Below are 18,505 nucleotides of genomic sequence, written 5' to 3'. Positions count from 1 at the left end.
CAAGAGTTAGATAATCAAGTAAGCCGACTAGCTCAAACTATGGGAAAATTAGAATCATAAGGAAAACTACCTTCTCAAACGGAGTTAAATTCGAGAGAGAATGTTAGTGCCATCACACTCAGAAGTGGAAAAGTTATCTCACCCGAAGTTCTAGCAAAAAAAGATGCACATCAGGAAGAACAAGAGGAAACACCACCTCAAGAAATACAAGGTACGTCTGACTCACATCCTTCTCTTTCTTCTCATGAAATCACGCCACCACCCTTCCCATCAAGGTTGATGAAGCGTGATAAAAGAGCTGAAGAAAGGGAGATCTTAGAGGTTTTCCAAAAAGTTCAAGTCAACATACCTCTTCTTGAAGTAATTCAACAAGTACCAAGGTATGCTCGATTTTTAAAAGAACTTTGCATTACAAAGAGGAAATTAATGGGACACGAAAAGGTATATTTTGGAGAACATGTTTCTGCAATTTTTCAATGAAAACTCCCACCAAAGATGAAGGATCAAGGTATGTTCGCTATACCTTGCAAAATAGGTAATTTCAAAATTAAACGTGCAATGTGTGACTTAGGAGATTCAATTAATGTTATGCCATTTTCTATATATAAAAATGATTACTAACGAGCCTTTGAAAGAAACAGGAATAACCATACAGTTGGCTGATCAATCTGTGATCTATCCACTGGGAGTAATATAAAAACATCTTGGTAAAAGTCGATGTATTATTCTTTCCTGCAGATTTCTATGTCATTGACATGGAACATGATAGGTCAGATTCTTATTCCGAGGTACTCTTAGGCCGACCCTTCCTAAGCACAGCATATACAAAGATCGATGTTAGAAGTGGTATACTAACAATGGAATTTGATGGTGAGATCGTTGAATTTGATATTTACAAAGCAATGAAATGCCTTGATCATGTTGAAAGAATTAATTTTGTTGATATTATAGATCCTTTAATTGATGAATATATTGAATCTAATTTTTCTTATGATCTTTTTAAGGATCCTGAACTTTTCCACGAAGATGAGGAAAGGGAGTTTGAAAATATTAATTCAATCAATTCTGATTTATCTTTATATTCCTCTAAAACTAAAATTTTACATTTTGTTTTGTAGGCACCTAAGGTAGAATTGAAGCAATTACCGGAGCAATTGAAATATGTCTTTTTGGGCGAAAATGAAACTTTACCAGTGATCATCTCAAGTAAATTATCCAAATGAGAAGATAAAGCTTTGGTAGCGATATTGCGCTCTCACAAAGAAGCCATAGGATGGACCATTACCGACATTAAAGGATTAAGTCCCTCGACTTGCATGCATAAGATCAAAGTCGAAGAAGGAGCAAAGCCATCACGTGAAGGACAACGTCGATTAAATCCACTGATGATGGAAGTAGTAAAGAAAGAAATTTAGAAACTCCTTGACGCCGACGTAATCTATCCAATTTCAGATAGTAATTGGGTAAGTCCGATTCATGTGGTTCCCAAGAAAACGGGAGTCACAGTGGGCGAAAATCAAGAAGGGAAGTTAGTGCCAACAAGAGTTCAAAATGGATGGCGAGTTTGTATTGATTACAGGAAGTTGAACTCTCTTACTCAAAAAGATCATTTTCCTCTTCCTTTTATAGATCAAATGATTGAAAGATTAGCTGGGAAAACTCATTATTGTTGTCTTGATGGTTTTTCAGTTTTTTTCCAAATCCCAGTGATCAAGAAAAAATGACTTTTACTTGTCCCTTTGGTACATTTGCATATAGACGAATGCCCTTTGGTCTTTTTAACACACCAACCACCTTCCAAAGATGCATGCTAAGTATATTTTCTGACTATGTGGAGAAGGGCATCGAAGTCTTTATGGATGACTTCATGGTTTATGGTAACTATTTTAATGAATGTCTTGATAATTTAACTAATGTGCTTAAAAGATGCTTAGAATATAACCTTGTTTTGAATTATGAAAAATGTTATTTTATGGTTGATAAAGGGTTAATTTTAGGTCATATTGTTTCCTCAAAAGGGATTGCGGTTGATAAAGCTAAAACAGATATTATACGCTCACTTCCTTACCCCACAACTGTGAGGGAAATTCGTTCTTTTCTTGGCCATGCAGGATTTTACCGCAGGTTTATTAAGGACTTTTCGAAGATAGCACAACCTTTATGCAATCTACTTCAAAAGGATCAAGACTTTGACAGTAATTCAAAATGCAAAGAGTCTTACGTTCATTAAAGGAAAAGCTTATTTCAGCTCCAATTATTAAGCCGTCAGATTGGAATCATCCCTTTGAACTTATGTGTGATGCATCGGACACTAGCGTTGGAGTCGTTCTCGGCCAAAAAAATAGGGAAAGATCCACATGTCATAGCCTACGCGTCCCGAACTTTGGACTTGGCTCAGAAAGTTATTCGACAACGAAAAAAGAACTTTTTGCTATAATTTTTGCTTTAGAAAAATTTAGATTCTATTTGATTGGTACTAAAATTACTGTTTTTTCTGATCATGCATCTATAAGGTATTTGATGAGCAAAAAGGAAACAAAACCAAGGCTTATCCGGTGGATCCTGCTTTTACAGGAATTTAACTTGGAAATTAAAGGCAAAAAGGATGCGAAAATCTGGTAGCAGATCACTTGAGTCAAATTCCCCTTTCCACATCCGAACCACCACTTAGAGAAGAATTTCCTGAAGAAAAACTGATGGTGGTGCAAATCATAACTCCATGGTTTGCAGACATAGTTAATTATTTGGCCACATATAAGTTACCATTAGATTTGACGAGAGCTGAAATCAATCGAATTAAGCAAGAATCCCGATACTATATTTGGGACGATCCTTATCTATGGAAGCATTGCTCGGATAAGGTAATTCGACGATGTATTGCCGAAAGTGAGGTAAACTCAATTTTACAATTTTGTCATTCTTACTCTTGCGGTGGTCATTTTGGGCCAAAATGTACAACTCATAAAATTCTTGAATGTAGTTTCTATTGGCCTAACATCTTTCGGGATTCTTATCTATTTTGTAAAACTTGTGAAAGATGTCAACGTACAGGTAATTTAAGCCGTAGGAATGAAATGCCACTAATTCTATACAAGTTTGTGAAATTTTTTATGTTTGAGGAATCGACTATATGGGTCCTTTTACTTTGTCATTTGGAAATACTTATATTATTTTAGCTGTGGATTATGTTTCTAAATGGGTGGAAGCTAAAGCCACTCGGAATAATGATGCTAAAACTACAGTTAATTTTTTGAAAAATATTTTTTTCCAGGTTTGGCATGCCACGGGCTATAATAAGCGACAGAGTAACACATTTCATCAACCGAGTAATCGAGTCGCTAATGAAGAAATTTGGAGTAACTCAAAGAATTGCTACCGCTTACCATCCACAAACAAATGGACAGGCAGAAGTATCAAATCGAGAAATTAAAACAATTCTTGAGAAAATTGTTAAACCGGGCCGAAAGGATTGGAGTTTAAAATTAACCGATGCATTTTGGGCATATCGAACTGCTTATAAAGGTCCCATTGGGATGTCACCATACCTGCTTGTTTTCGGTAAACCATTCCATTTACCGGTCGAATTAGAACATTGGACTTATTGGGCCGTTAAACAATGTAACATGGACATGGATACAATTGGTGAAGCTCGGAAATTACACATTCAAGAACTTGAGGAAATCCGAAGAAATGCCTATGATTATGCTCGGATATTTAAAGAAAAAACAAAAGAATTTCACGATAGTAGAATTTCTTTTAAAACTTTTTTTGCCGGTCAAAAGGTTTTATTATTTAACTTCAAATTTAAACTTTTTACAGGAAAACTCAAATCAAAATGGCTCGGACCGTTTATAGTTACTCAAGTATTTCCTCACTGTGCTGTTGAAATTGAAGATAACTCATGAGTACAATTTAAAGTTAATGGTCAAAGATTGAAGCCATATTATGAAAATGTTCCGATTGGTCTAACCGAAGAAATCAATTTAGAGGAACCCAAGCTTTGAAAAATCAGGTCGTCGAACTAACGACGTTAAACAAAAGCGCTTGATGGGAGGTAACCCATTTCGTTATATTTTTGTTTTTATTTTTTTATTTTCTTTTTATTCTTTTTTAGTTTTTTGGCGAACTTTATTTCATTCTATTTATTTTATTTTGATTAATTTTATTTTTTCTGAACATATCTGAATTTCGATCGAATATTTAACGGAAAAAAATAGTGCAGAAAAACTGACTTGGTTTGAACTGTGCAGAAAAATTTGAACAGAACAGTGCAAAAAAATACACAGCAAATTCAAACAATGCAGTGCAGAAAAAAACATATTTGGTTCGAACTGTACAGAAAAGTTCGAACAGAACAGTGCATCACCGGACAGTCTACTCTACAACAGCTCGTCTCGACGTGGCCGTGATCACCACTAGATTGGGGAGTATTCTTTTTTTTTCCCTCTCTTTGTTTTTAAATTTGATATACGTTTTGGGACAAAACGGAATAAGTGAGGGGGGAAGGATAAGCATGTGTCAAATTTTTCTTGACTTGTTTAATCATTTGAAATTGAGTTAGTCTGATGTTGATATATTGTAATCGTTGGTTGCTAGTCTTGAATTTCGCTTTATACTCTTGCTTCCTTTTGGATTATGACCATGTTTTTTATCGAATTTAATTTGCATGATTGATGATTGATATAGCTAGTGAATATTTTGTTGAGTATTGATATTTCATGCTTTTGTGAATAGAGATGAACTTGACTCAATGCATATAAACTTTTCTTGTGAGATTTGAGCCTAACAAGCATACATTTTCTTTCTTGCTCATTGTTTGACTTGTGTGTGTCGAACTAATTAGGATATTCTAGAACTTGTAATCACAATGCATATCGAAACTACATGTTGAACGTAATGTTTTAATGTGATAGGGGCACCTAGGATAAACCCACTTTTCCCAACAAAACATACCCATTTATATATCAACTAGTGAACCACATTTGAGTCTATTTCCCTTTCTTTGTTTTTATACCTCATAATTAAACCCGAAGCTTTTTTTTCCTCTCTTTTCACACCCTTACCGAGACTTGAGATCTTGTATCATTGTTGTTCCAGAAAAAAAAATTCAATGTTTCAAAAAAAAACAAGTTGTTCACTGTATCGAACAAAAAAAGACCCTTTGTTCGAAAAAAAAGGAAGGAAAAAATTGATCGCTTCAATTGTCTTTCATCTATTCTTTTTCCTTGTTTTGTTCTTCATTGCGCTTCATGTTAATTCATGGATTGTTCTTAATTATTTTGATATATTGTTTCGGTATTTTAAATCTTTCTTTTCGGGTAAATGGAAACGCTCAAACCGAAACTAACCAAAGTATTACCATAGGCTTGGAATCCAATCAAGTCTCCACCACGATTTAATATGTGTGAATCTTTGTGAGGTATTGAGTCATGTTTCATTGAAGTTGGCAATTAATTGAGATATCTTGTCTACTTTAAATTTTTTTGGTTATGTCTTTGCTTGATTGTAACTTGAATTCGGCAAATGTCATTGACTTAATTCGATTGGAAGTTTGAGGAATAAATTGAAATTGAAGATGACAAGTTATGATTTTGATATGTTAATTGAAGAATGCTTGAGGACAAACATTGAATAAGTGAGGGGGAATTTGATAAGTGCTTAATTTAGTTAATATTTTACTTTTAAATTATTCTTTAATCATTGATTTTTGTGGCTTATTTGTTCATTTTAATTTATTTTCTGTACAGGACGTAAGATTATGGAAATTGCACAAAAAGGAAACAATTCTGCAGATTTTTTATTTTCGGAATCAAAGCTGGCTGGAATTCGGATTTGGATTAAACTCAAATTTAGGATAATATTTTAAACATTATATTTTATCTTTATATTTTAGTTTAAATAGGTTTTTAGTATTTTAATTAAGTTCTATGATATTATTTTTATATTTTATCTTTATCTTTGTATTTTAGTTTAAATAGGTTTTAGTATTTTAATTAGAATTTAGAATATTATATTATTTTTTTGGTATTTTAGTTTAAATAGTTTTAAGTGTTTTAATTAGGATTTAAGATATTTTAGCTTGTTTTTAGGATTTTGAAGGCTATAAATACCCTCTAATGGTGAGCCTAGAAACATATCTCTCTCATTTGAGAATAAAATCTTCTTTTTCTATCTATCTTTCTCTCTATTTTTCGCATACTTTTCTATTATGCTAAGTATGACTTTGGTTATGCTTAGCTAATTTTCTTTCAAGCCGAAGACTAAAGCGAAGGCTCAAGTGAGAATTGTAAGGTACTTAAATCGCTTCAGATTTTCTCTCTGTTTTCTGAAGCTTACTTTTCAAATCAAAACTATTTCGACATTGGTCCGGATATTGTTATGATTAATGTTTGAAGAATGATTTGCTTATTGAAGCATATTCAACTTCCCGATAACACACTTAGCAAAATTGTTTGCTAAGAGAAAACTGAGATCGGAATCAGTTGTTGTTGAAGCGACACAATCCGAGTTGGCAGCGAAGAATTGTTCTTGTAAACTTACTTGAATCTTGAAATAAAAAATTGTTTCGATGATTCGAGGAATTTGAGGCGAAACTGAAGTCTGAGGCTGCTTTCACAATAAGTTTCTCTTTATCTTAATCTCTTTAATTTGTTTATTTAATTATTTTTTCTTTTATTTATTTTTTATTTTTTATTTTAACTACAACTTTAAAAAAAAACCCTTTCATATTTATTACTATTACTATTTATTATTATATTATATTATTTTTCTTTTTCTTTTTTTAATATATCTTTTCAACTTCATCTGGAATTCTATCTTTTTCTAAAATCAAGAAAAAGTTTTATTAAATCAGAAACACCACAGTCCCTGTGGATCGACTCTACTTCTCTATACTACATTTTCATTTTTATTTATTAAGAAGCCATGAATTATTTTGATAGCAAAACGACAGTTATCAATTATCATAAATAAGTCATCTAAAACTTTTGTATTTGTTAAAACAAGCCATCAAACTGAAATTGATCTACAGATATACTCTTGGGATGATTTGAAGTGCACTCACAGTGAGATTAATCTGGGAGGATTGTCGAAACGGCAGCTCAGACCAGCCCATGTAGTCTCATTCGGGAGACACGGGTCTCCTTGCCAGTCATCTCTGTTGATGTTGTATGTATGCTTCATGGACATGATAACATCAAATATCATCAATCAAAATAGAAATGTAAGGAATTTGGTATGCTAAAAAATTTCAGATTACACTTTCTTGAAAAATCTGAAAAGGGTACCATCTGATTGGTTTGTAGCAGAAAGTTCAAATCGTTTAAGCTGGTAAACCTCAAGCGCATTGAGGATTGGAGGAAGGCCGGACTTCTTTGTTGAAGCAATGGTAAAAGTAATTTCGCTTCAATCCGCAGATTCTGGAAACTTATGGACAATGGGTTTAAGTATTCAAGAGAAAAAGGCCCTTGCTTGATACCATTCACAGTTATGCTTATTTCTCTTAGATTATCTTCAAAATCCACAAGTTCAGCAAAGTGAAAGTAAACATTATATACATAGTTAGATACGAAAGAGAAAGAGGCAGTCATGGAATTGGAGCCATTGGGTGGCTGGACCGCCGTTCTCAGCACCTCAGTTGGTAGTTTATACAAATGTGGTATTAACTGGAACAGAATTTGGAAGCCGGTAAGAATACCAGATACGATCGTAAATATCATCCTTGTACCTATTTGAGGACATACTTGACTTCAGTACACTACACTCCTTGACTTGACAGTTCACCCCAAAATATTCTCAGTACGTAGAAAAAATATTCATGTTACAAAGAGATGAACCCTACAGTAACCCACTCCAAGTATGTGATTTTTTTAGTATTATGTAACAACATTAAAAAACACAAAAAATTGAAAACTATTTAGGTTAACGTATTTATAAATTTTCAAGTGTAAAATACACGGGATATAATTGAAATTTAGGTTTTGTATCACTTTTAATGCTATTAAGAGTCTGTTTGTTTCACGAAAAATAGATTTCAGAAAATAAATTCCGTAAATAGGTAAAGAAAACGAAGAAGAGAAGCAATAGATTATGAAGCATCATGCCACTAATGTAAAAATTTATGCCTATTTCTCTCCCTGTGTATCGCTCTAGTTCTCAATATGCTTCTTACGCACGTAAAAGGTTCGAGGTAGCAGAGCTTCGCTCAACTAGTATTCTATATTACAAATGATTACTAAACTGTCTTGTCTGTTCTTATGACTTCGTAATTCGAGACTTTTCGACGTTTGATCAGGAAGAAAATTGAAGAGCGAAGATCCAATCATCGTGTATGCTCATCTCCCTCTCATCAATTTAGACACCCATTTATTTTTGTTGGTTCGTTTTGATTATCATTTTTTTAAATAATGTACTTAACGTCCCGTTTTAATCAGTTGTACTAAGAAAATAAAAAAAATTATTAACGTGTTAAATTTTTTAAATAGTAATGAGACATTATTATTGTTAATTCCCTAACAATGGATGATTAAATCATAATGTTATGTATAATTTTTAAAAAACATAGTTTGGTGACTAAAACAAAATTACGAAAATAGATACGTGACTAAATATAGATGAAACGATTAGAGTGAAATGGTCTAAGTGCGTATTGTGGAAGAAGAAGACGATAACCCATTTAAGGGGCCGTAGAAGAAATGGTGTAAAAGAAGAAAATAACCCAAAGTCCATTCCATTGAAATCGACATTTGAATAAAGAAAGAAACCGTAGATTGAATGGTAATAAAATAAATATGCTTACCAAGTTCTACATTCAATGGCCCCCCATTAGGCCATTACAGATTTACAGTCTTACAACATAAATCCAGCATCCACCACCACTTCTTTCTCAACATAATCTTCTGATATACAAAACCAGAAAAATCCCGGAATTCATATACCTAAAACAGATTATTTTCATATATAAAATAGCATAAAAATGGAAATCATGAAGAATTACTAAACTCAGGTTGATCAATGAGGATAGTCATCCTGGTAAATGAAGAAATCAGTTTATAGTGATATAAAAGGAGTTGAATGGTGGGATGTTAAGATGCAGCAAAATATCATGGTATTTATAGTCAGCCGAGGAAAAGTCTGAGAATTCCAACATCTTATGTCCTTCACTGAAGATCTCATGTCCTTCCCCTGAAAATCTCATGTCCTTCCCCTGAAAATCTACAAACTTTGAATCCTCACTCAATATCTTTATTGATGTAGAAATAATTGTTTTATTACAACTGAGGATGGGAATGCTTGAGCTTTTTTAGGTTTAATGAGAGGCAAAGAAGCAAGAGTTTGATAGCAAGCTGGCAAGGACAGCCCATTTAATTTTCAAAGATTTGGTTCCTATCTTAAAAGTAAAACATCATTGTCATGGCTGAGTCGGCTCATCGTTGGATAGCACAAGTTTGTCAGACATTTTGAGGCCGGTTCATATAGTGGTGTCATTGTCCAGTTGTGGTGGGGGCACCCAGTCACAGGACTTCCTTTGTACTTATCAGGTGTAAACGTAACTACTGCTCAATCGGAGAGCCATGAGCGTTTGTGCGGCCAAGCCGACGTCAGGGGTGAGAAGTGGCAACCCCATGGACGTACGGGCTGCGTCAGGAAACACAGTTGACACGCGTGTTGTTTTAGTCCAACACGATCAGACTTGTCTCTTGTGTTGGCTAAAATTGACTGAAGAATTGAGTAGTTTTTTATGGTATATCCTCATTCTTTCGACAGAAAAAGGACTAATTTGAATAAAATTTTAAATTAATGTAATTATAAGTAAATGCATATTATATATAAATTTGACCTAACTTCATCACTTATGCTTATCGATTGTTTGAAGCCTAACTCAAATATGCGTCTGTTTCCTTTCTTTTAAGATTAACTGAAATATATTTGTGATATCAAATTAATATTATAATATTTCATTGTTTTTAATCCAAATATTGTTTTAGGCATGATAAAAAAATATAGTTATCTTTTATTTTTAAAAATATTTTTTTCAATTAAAAAAATCTTAAAATCTCTAATTTTTAAAGAGCTTCAAAATCTTAAATGAAAGAAATTAAATTGAATAAAAATCACTATCAAACAAATAGATCGAATTTTGATGATTTATAAAAAAATATTTAAGATTTTTATTAGCCACAAATGTAAATTGAATGATTGATTGCTTAATAGATCAAAATCTTTAAATTATTATGCTAAGTTAGTTGATTGGTGGTTTTATCAGTCATGATTTATTTTAAGCCACTAAAACACTAGTTAATTAATGCTTACTGTGTTATATTATTTTGTGAACTAATTATAAATCTATAAAATTACAATATTTTCAATTACTTTTTTATTTTAATATATTTAAGAATGCATATCATTTTATTTTTATTTTTTTCTGAAATTTTGAAAATTGCATTTAATATGTGTTATATAAATTTCCAGGTATATGTCAACCTACATTTATGATGGTCAAGTATCTAAGGATTTTTTTCAAAGTAAAATAAGTCGAGTACTTCATCTAAAAGTGTATAAATAATCAGTTAAATAGATTTAATTAAAATCGAAATAATTGAAATTTATGGTCTATTTAATTAATTGAATCAGTTTAAGTTATTATTAAATCGGTTTAATTGTTAATTTTGAAAATCTAAGTATAAAAAACCAAATAAATTAAAAAATTTAAACGATAAATAAACCCTAAGTTAATAAATATCCAACCCAATATTCAACTCATACAAAACCAGTCTAATCCTCCATTAAAAAGGGGTTATAAAACAATGGCTTCAAAATTTCATTCTCTTAGCTGGACCTTGATCAATGATGGGATCAAGGGCAGGAGGTTGAGGTTCCGCTTCTTGCTGGTTTTCCGGCTCTTTCTCGCCTTCTGTTGTAGAAGGAACAAAGCCATCGGGAAACGGGGGTGGTGGAGGGGCTGGCCCTAACTGCAATTTGAATACATAGATTATTCTCAAAATAAAGAAGGAATCACAGATTGTTCCTTCCAAATCAGAAGGGACTGTAAATTTCTTCATCAAGAAAGGTTGTGATTTATGAATTATCAAAGCCAGTTTCCACTTGACTATTTTTTTGGACTACTTGAAAGATAAACTCTAGACCAACATGAAGTTGAAAAGCAAGACAAGTAGGCAACAAATCAATGGAATCTCAAATGAAAATTGCTAGCGGCTCATATTACAGATCTTATACGATCATACAAATTAAGATCAATAATCAGTTACCTTTCGCTGTAAGGAGGCAAGAATATGATCCACACGCTTAACTTCCTTGAAGTCAATTGCCTCTTTACCACCCTTTGGTTCCGAAGTTTCACTTTCATTTTCAGTATCAACTGCATCGAAATTCAATTCAAACAGTGTAAAAAGGCAACAATGAATAATGTGAGCGCAATGTGAGATACCAATGGCTGCATTCCTACAGAGTTTGAAACAAGGGATGGTAATATTAAAAATTTAAAAGAAAACAAGAGAAAATATGGTGGGGGAGAATTGACTAACAAGATTTGATTAATCGGATATAACTTACTCCTAGAACGATGTCGCCAGAAAAGCTACAAATCAAAGAGAATACTGGCTCTGTATCACTTATTAAATGAGAATAACATAGAGAATCCTTCAAAAAAAAAAGACCAATCAACTGTGTACAAGCATGGATGAAATAACTATTCTGACAATGACACAATGTAATTATAGGAGACTAGATTTAGCATGCCTTGAACATTTACACGACCTGGTCAGTAACTAGGGCAACTGAGAAACTTATTTTTGGACCATGCCACAACAAGAAGAATATAATCTATCTCTGTTTTTCTCATTGATCCCTCTCTCAAAATAAACATAAACTATCTCCAATTAAAGAAATCAGAAGTGTTTCTTATCAATGAGAAAAAGAAAAAGACAAATATTTACCATATCCAATCTTCTCTAATTTTGACGCAGCAGTTGTAAAAGCTTTTGATATATAATAGAGAGCACGTCCCTGTCACATGGATAAATTATCAAAATCCAAGAGATGAAAGTGCGTACAAAGACTCAATGCAAAGGGACAATACAGAGAGAATGATAATTTTATGAAGACAAACAACACAAATCTATTCCTTTAAACTCTGTTCACTTGTTAAAACTCTTTTTTTCTCCTCTTTGTTTCAATACTGGATTTCTTTATTAACTAGATATTCACTTCCAGGTGAGTAGTACAAATGACCAAAACATCTGAAGACTGAATGGAAAACCAGTTTTTGTACTATTTCAACAAAAAGAATGCTATTACCAGACTGAAATCAAACGAGTGTCCGGGTGATAGTATCATTTTGTTATACAAACATAAAACATGAAAGGAAAACAATATGATGGAACTTACAACTCGAGCTGCAAAGACATTGCAAAGCTGTGGTGCTTGATATATAGAACCATCCAAAATATAATATGCCAGCATCGGTGTGATTTTCTCTGCACTGTCCCTCTTTTGCTTACGAATAACAAAGAGATGTGGTTCCATAACTTCACTAAGCATGTATTCTAACCCATTCATTTTCCTATATTAAAGGTTAAAAAAAATTACTGATCTTATGAGTAACAAAATCTTTAAACTAGAATTCTAAGCGATGATTGATAAGATAATCAACAAGTTTTCCAATCAAATGCTATTTGGTAGTTATCAAATCATTTTTCAAGTAGATAAAATGCCAATCACAAATAAAAACAACTAGGCTTCCCTATTCCGCAAGCAGAATGCATGGAAAATGGCTCATATCTGGGTAAAATTGAAAACCAAATATTAACAATTTAAAGATTTGACTTACCCAAACAACTAATTCGTTAACATATCAATTGAGTTTCACAAATATCAACAATTTCCCATTCCAAAAATAAAAATGAACAATTTAATCTTCCAACATGCCACAGAGAGTTGATTAAACGGGAACAAAAGAACTCAGACTTAAATTTACTTACGAAAGTTGAGAGATGTCGAGGGGGTGAATGGATCGCATCCTGAGCTGCTCATTGTTGCAGGTCCAATCATAGAACGGAGATAGGGCAAAGTAATCGAAAACCAGGTTTCGATCCAGAGGGTATGTGTTTAGCCACAATTGGTCTCTGAAACATATGCCCGTCATGTCCGTTCCAGGAGGCTGCATCGGTGGCGGCGGTGGTGCTTCAAAGTTCCCCCCTGCCGCCGCCTGTGATGCCGGAACTGGTGGCGTCGCCATTTTGGGACTATATTTCCTGGTATGTTCTAGTTGACGTTTAGTCCGGTTATTATGCTCTTTAACGATATGAGGTCCCGAACGACGTCGTTATAGAACGGACAACGTAAATTAAGCGCAAGACTATTTTAGGTACACTACACAAATATTCATCTATCATCGATGTTTGTGTTTTATAATTTTTATCCTTCATCTCTTTTTTAATTTTTATATAACTAATTTTTCGCATAATTTCTTTAATAAATATTCCTATTTTCTAATAAAACTAGTTGGTATTTTTATTTTACATATTTAGATTGATGTTTATTTATCTTCAAAAAAGAGTGATGTCTATTTAGTATTGCATTTATAGATTTCAAATTATATGTTTATTTATTAATATATAAATTATAAAAATTACAACAATTTATCATAATATTTAGAGTTTTATTGGAAAAATTATTCTCAAACAATGCATTGACAGTGTTATCTTCAATAGGTTCAAAAACTCATATCTTTCAAACGAAACCCATATTTGTCTCCTAATTGGGCTTTATGAGTATGGTTTCTAGTCGACAAGCTCAGAAGAATCTATCAAAGTGATACTTGGGTATTAAATGTGTAATTTATTCTAAAAATAAATTATCTATTCATTTCGACTTAATTATTAGTTTAATTCGAATCATATTTAAGTAAATAAAATTCGGGTTACTTCCATCTCGGATTAATTTCAATTTAAGTTGTTTTCGATTCGAATTATTTTCAGTTCATGTTGCTTTCAGTTCGAGTTAAATTGAGTATGGGTCTATATCGGTCTAGCTAAAATTTAAATCATTTTATTTTCATTTCAATTAGTTTTGAATTTTGAATTAAATTTTGGTCATCATATCTGGTCTATATCAGATCTCAATTTGAATAAATCGATTCAAATAATCAAATAGAGATCAAGTTTCTTAGATCTATTAATAAACCCATAGTTATAGTAAGTTTAAACTTTGGTTTACCTGTGGACTAAGTAATAATTCTGTTAGAGATTATGATAAATAATGTCCTCCTCAATTAGATATTTAAAGGATTAAGGATATATTAGAAATGCTAAACAAGGCCAATATAGAAATCATAATCTTGATTTGGACTAAGTTCTTAGGATTTTCTAACTGATTTAAAGATGACAAGTTGTATATATAGTACCGTATCCAGTGCCGTATCTGGGTCTGGGCAGAAGGTGCACCTGTCCTGGGCCCAGAATTATTATAATGTATTAGAGGGCCTAATTATTTGAAATATTTGTTATTATAATTTTAATTTTTTAATATTTATTATTTTGGGCTTATTTTTTAATATTTATTATTAGGGGTCTGTTTTTATAATTTATTTTTCTAATATTTGTATAAGTGTAATTTTTTGCCAATATTTTTTTCTAGCATTTGCTATTAAAGGCCTAATTTTTTTTAATACTTATTATGAGAAGTCCAATGTTTTCAATATTTGTGATTAGGGGCACACTTTTAAAATTCAAAATTTTCTAATATTTATTTTTTGTTTTGAATCTAACTTTTTAGTACTTTTATTGGAGGTTCAAATTTTTTAATATTTGTTATTATGAACATACTCTTAAAATTTACTTTTTTTTAATATTTATTATTAGGGACTCATTTTTCCAATACTTACTATTATGAAGCTTCCTTTAAAAATTATTTTTTAACATTTATTATTAGGAATAATTACTTAAATAATGGTATGTAACTGCAACAATGAATGTTATACAGTTATAACGACATCGTCCAAAACTGCGATGTCAACAATCGTTATGTCCACAATAGTATATCTTATTAAAAATCCATAGCCACAATACTTGCAAAGACTACAATATCATTTGTTATGTTCACAATAATGATAAACACAACGTGATCAAAGACACAAATACAAATTATAATTTAAACATATGATTAGGGCCTGATTTTTTAGTTCACCTAAGACCAGCAAAATCTCATAAACGGACCGAACCATATCCATTATATGATAATTCAAACTGGCGGTAGTTAGGGTACCATACAAGTTGTACTTTTATATATACTTGTATTTGTTACCAAATTCTTGAAAGAATGTACTTAATTTGTATTAAACATATATTCCTATTTGACATTTATGTCCTTATTATAATAACATCAAACTATATTTTATATACCAATTAGAGTATAAAGTTTGACAAGCCCAGGCATGAGGTGTAGAATTCTGTTGTTACTCCGGAAGAACTGAGTTCAACTATTGTTATTCAAAATTATAATGGATTATAAATAGAGTCGGACGAATGATTTTATGTTAAAAAGGTAAATTTATAAAAAAAAATTAGGAGAAGTGAACTTATAAAATTATAAAGATAAAAATAGAAATACATTATCAAAAGAAAATATTAAAATTATACGAGGTTTTAAAATTTTCAAAGTAACGATCATCCCGTCACCCCTCAATTTATCTCTGGTTGCAGGTTTCTTTTATTTTCAAGTTGAGAGAAAAATATGTGATGGTTTCGGCTGAAATTGCTTTCTCTTAGATGCAAGCAAAATTGACAAAAACTTATTCCAATACTTTATTCGAGGTAGTTGGCTGTACGGTGTTAACAGTCAATGGTGCTTCGACAATGTGATGCTATATAAGAGCTTGATGGTGACTCCTTTATTCTCATGAAGCACAGAGAAACTGACAGAAGCTGATGGAGATGTTGAAGATTTTCTTGTACGCTCTCATTGGCTGTTCTTTTCTTTCTGTTGTGGTTCAATCCCAAGATCAATCAGGTTTCCATCAATTATCAAACATTCGATATTGTAAACATTTTACTTTCTATATTCACTAACCAATTCTGTCATTTTCTCAGGCTTTATCAGCATAGATTGTGGGATATCAGCTGCTGCTACGTACAATGATGCAAGAACAGATATAAAGCACATTTCAGATGCAAACTTCATTGATTCTGGGATAAGTAGGAGTATATCACCACAGTTTCAGACCAACACACTTGACCAGCAATTCTACTGTGTTAGAAGTTTCCCTGAAGGTGTATGAAACTGTTACACTACAGACCAACACAGGGCAAAAACAATAAGTATCTGATTCGAGCTAGTTTCATGTATGGGAATTATGATGATCAAAGTAAACCCCCAGAATTCGATCTTCATCTTGGAGTAAACTTATGAGATTCTGTTAAAATATATTGTCACCAAGGAGATCGTGCATGTATCCCGTTCGGATAGCATATCTATCTGCCTCGTAAACGAAGGCCTAGGAACGTCTTTCGTGTCGACGTTAGAGCTTCGGTTTTTCCGGAATTCAACTTATCCGACTCCGTTTGAAGCACTTGTTGTAACCCTCTCAGACCGATACGGGTGGTTCGATCCGATCCGGGGTGTCATATTAGGGCAACCATAGCGACTTATCGTAAAAATCTCGGAAAAATTAATTTTTTTATTAAAACATGTAAAATTATAAAGCAATTTATAAACGTAACAATAAAATTCAACATTATTAAAAAAATAAAACAGACTCCAAACTCGGATATAAAAACAAAATACAAGCTACATGCCCCCTAATCACATGCATCGTACTCCGCAAGCAATGCCGGTGGAACTCCCTTACTGATGTTGATAGTTGCACTGGTTTGATTCTTTCAACTTGAAATATTGAGTCAAGAAGTGAGCCTTGGAAAGCTTAGTAATACAAAACTACCAAATGATGCTACAGAACATGCAGATAAATGTAGAACAATAAAACTCCCTTATTGAATCAGACGTATATAGGTTTTCAGGATAAGCTGGGGTTCCACTGGTAGTTCATCGTGTTAGAGTATGCCCAAAGACCAATCATATGATGATTGTAATAATACTTTTATTTATCGATTTTATTGAATAAAGACATTGCCGCTATTATTTTCAGTTATATATACGTGTTTAACATAAACTAGATGATAATAAAGTCCATATAATGACATAATTGCTATTATTAAAAAATCCCTAGTCAAGTATTATTATGGGCATTGACAATAATAATACGTTTAAGACTAACATGTTATTGATTGATGACAACGAGTTGTCATTGACATAGAGATGTCAGAATTGATACATGATTATATTGTTAGAGAACAATGTATTGGATTGACCCATCATGAACATATGTCTTGGATTATTATGTGACAGTCATAACATTGCTCACCGTGATGACTATATGGATGATCCTCATACTTGAGATCAATACTATCCCAACATATATTGTTGTATGCTTTGGTACAGCTAAACAAGCTCCGTAACTGGTTGCTCTATAAAGACTGTTATTAAATATATCTCAATATATGTAGTGGGTGTGTATGATTAAGATAGGATTTGTCCTTCCTACATAATAGGAAATATATCACAGGCCACTTGATTGAGTAAGACTAGAAATGCATGGCCATGCTTGAATAAGTTGATATGAGATATCATAAACTATTCGTTAATTAAAGTCTACTCTAGATATCAAGAAACAATAGATGGGCTATACAAGTGTGATTATTCCAAGACTTGTGCTTATTCTAAATATAAAGGACATAAGGATGTAATACATAAAATAGTTAATCACCAAGATGATATGTCGAATCATATTTTCTTGTAACTTAGGTGACAATGATATATTACTAGATGTCACTCATTGTATGTAATATTAGAATTGTTCTAATAATTACTGCTAAGGTTACAAGAACCTACAGAGTCACACCCTAGGATTGAAACGAGCAAATATGTACAATTTGTTGTACGATACTAAAATATATCTAGAGTTAATTAAGTACATGTTTTAATAATCCCGAATATTTAATTTCAATTAATTAAATATAGATTTAATTAATTTGAAATAATAAAATCCCTAATATAATTAGGGTAACTTGGATATAAAAGGATTATTAAATTCTAATTAATTAAATATAGTTTTAATTAATTTGAAATAATAAAAACCGTAATATGATTAGGGTAACTTGGCTATAAAAGAGTGTGTTAGGTCTAGCAGCCGTTTTAGAGAACACACACAAAACAATAAGCCATTTTCTCTCAAAATGGTTTTGGGGGAAAAAATTGCTCTCAATCGGGTGAACTGAGTAGAGGCCAAGACGTGATTTCGTGGAGGCTTACGATTCGAACCGATCTACACCACCAGTATTCAATGTTGTCCTTGTTGTTTTTCAAGGAAACCGCTGTAAGTATTTTGCATCTTTTCCTCCTGATTTCAGTTTTTCGTACTTGGATCGCTGGT

General features: G+C 32.3%; 1 protein-coding gene and 1 pseudogene across 1 annotated transcript; both read right to left on the bottom strand.

Moving 5' to 3' along the window:
* Positions 1 to 9,625, bottom strand: part of LOC120212364 — a 32,933-nt pseudogene extending 23,308 nt beyond the window's left edge.
* A 1,081-nt stretch (positions 9,626 to 10,706) lies between these two features.
* On the bottom strand, positions 10,707 to 13,334 carry LOC120212442 (mediator of RNA polymerase II transcription subunit 6-like). The gene is made up of 5 exons (XM_039210740.1): positions 12,999 to 13,334; positions 12,406 to 12,580; positions 11,955 to 12,024; positions 11,268 to 11,377; positions 10,707 to 10,970 (listed from the first exon to the last, which is right to left on the bottom strand). The coding sequence occupies exons 1-5, from the start codon at positions 13,253 to 13,255 to the stop codon at positions 10,812 to 10,814; spliced, it is 771 nt and encodes a 256-aa protein (XP_039066671.1). The 5' UTR covers positions 13,256 to 13,334; the 3' UTR covers positions 10,707 to 10,811.
* Positions 13,335 to 18,505: the final 5,171 nt, after the last annotated feature.

This window comes from Hibiscus syriacus, unplaced genomic scaffold (assembly GCF_006381635.1).
Source record: "Hibiscus syriacus cultivar Baekdansim isolate YM2019G1 unplaced genomic scaffold, ASM638163v2 tig00110013_pilon, whole genome shotgun sequence".
Classification (NCBI taxonomy): domain Eukaryota; kingdom Viridiplantae; phylum Streptophyta; class Magnoliopsida; order Malvales; family Malvaceae; genus Hibiscus; species Hibiscus syriacus.
This window is presented reverse-complemented; position numbering and strand designations above follow the sequence as displayed.

What these genes read in the sequence shown, in the direction of transcription:
- LOC120212442 (XM_039210740.1), bottom strand. Translation starts at nt 13,255, where the DNA reads ATGGCGACGCCACCAGTTCCGGCATCACAGGCGGCGGCAGGGGGGAAC. An exon ending in ATTAGAGAAGATTGGATATG is followed by an intron (nt 11,378 to 11,954) that starts GTAAATATTTGT and finishes ATTTCGATGCAG; the next exon opens with TTGATACTGAAAATGAAAGT. An exon ending in TTGCCTCCTTACAGCGAAAG is followed by an intron (nt 10,971 to 11,267) that starts GTAACTGATTAT and finishes TTCAAATTGCAG; the next exon opens with TTAGGGCCAGCCCCTCCACC.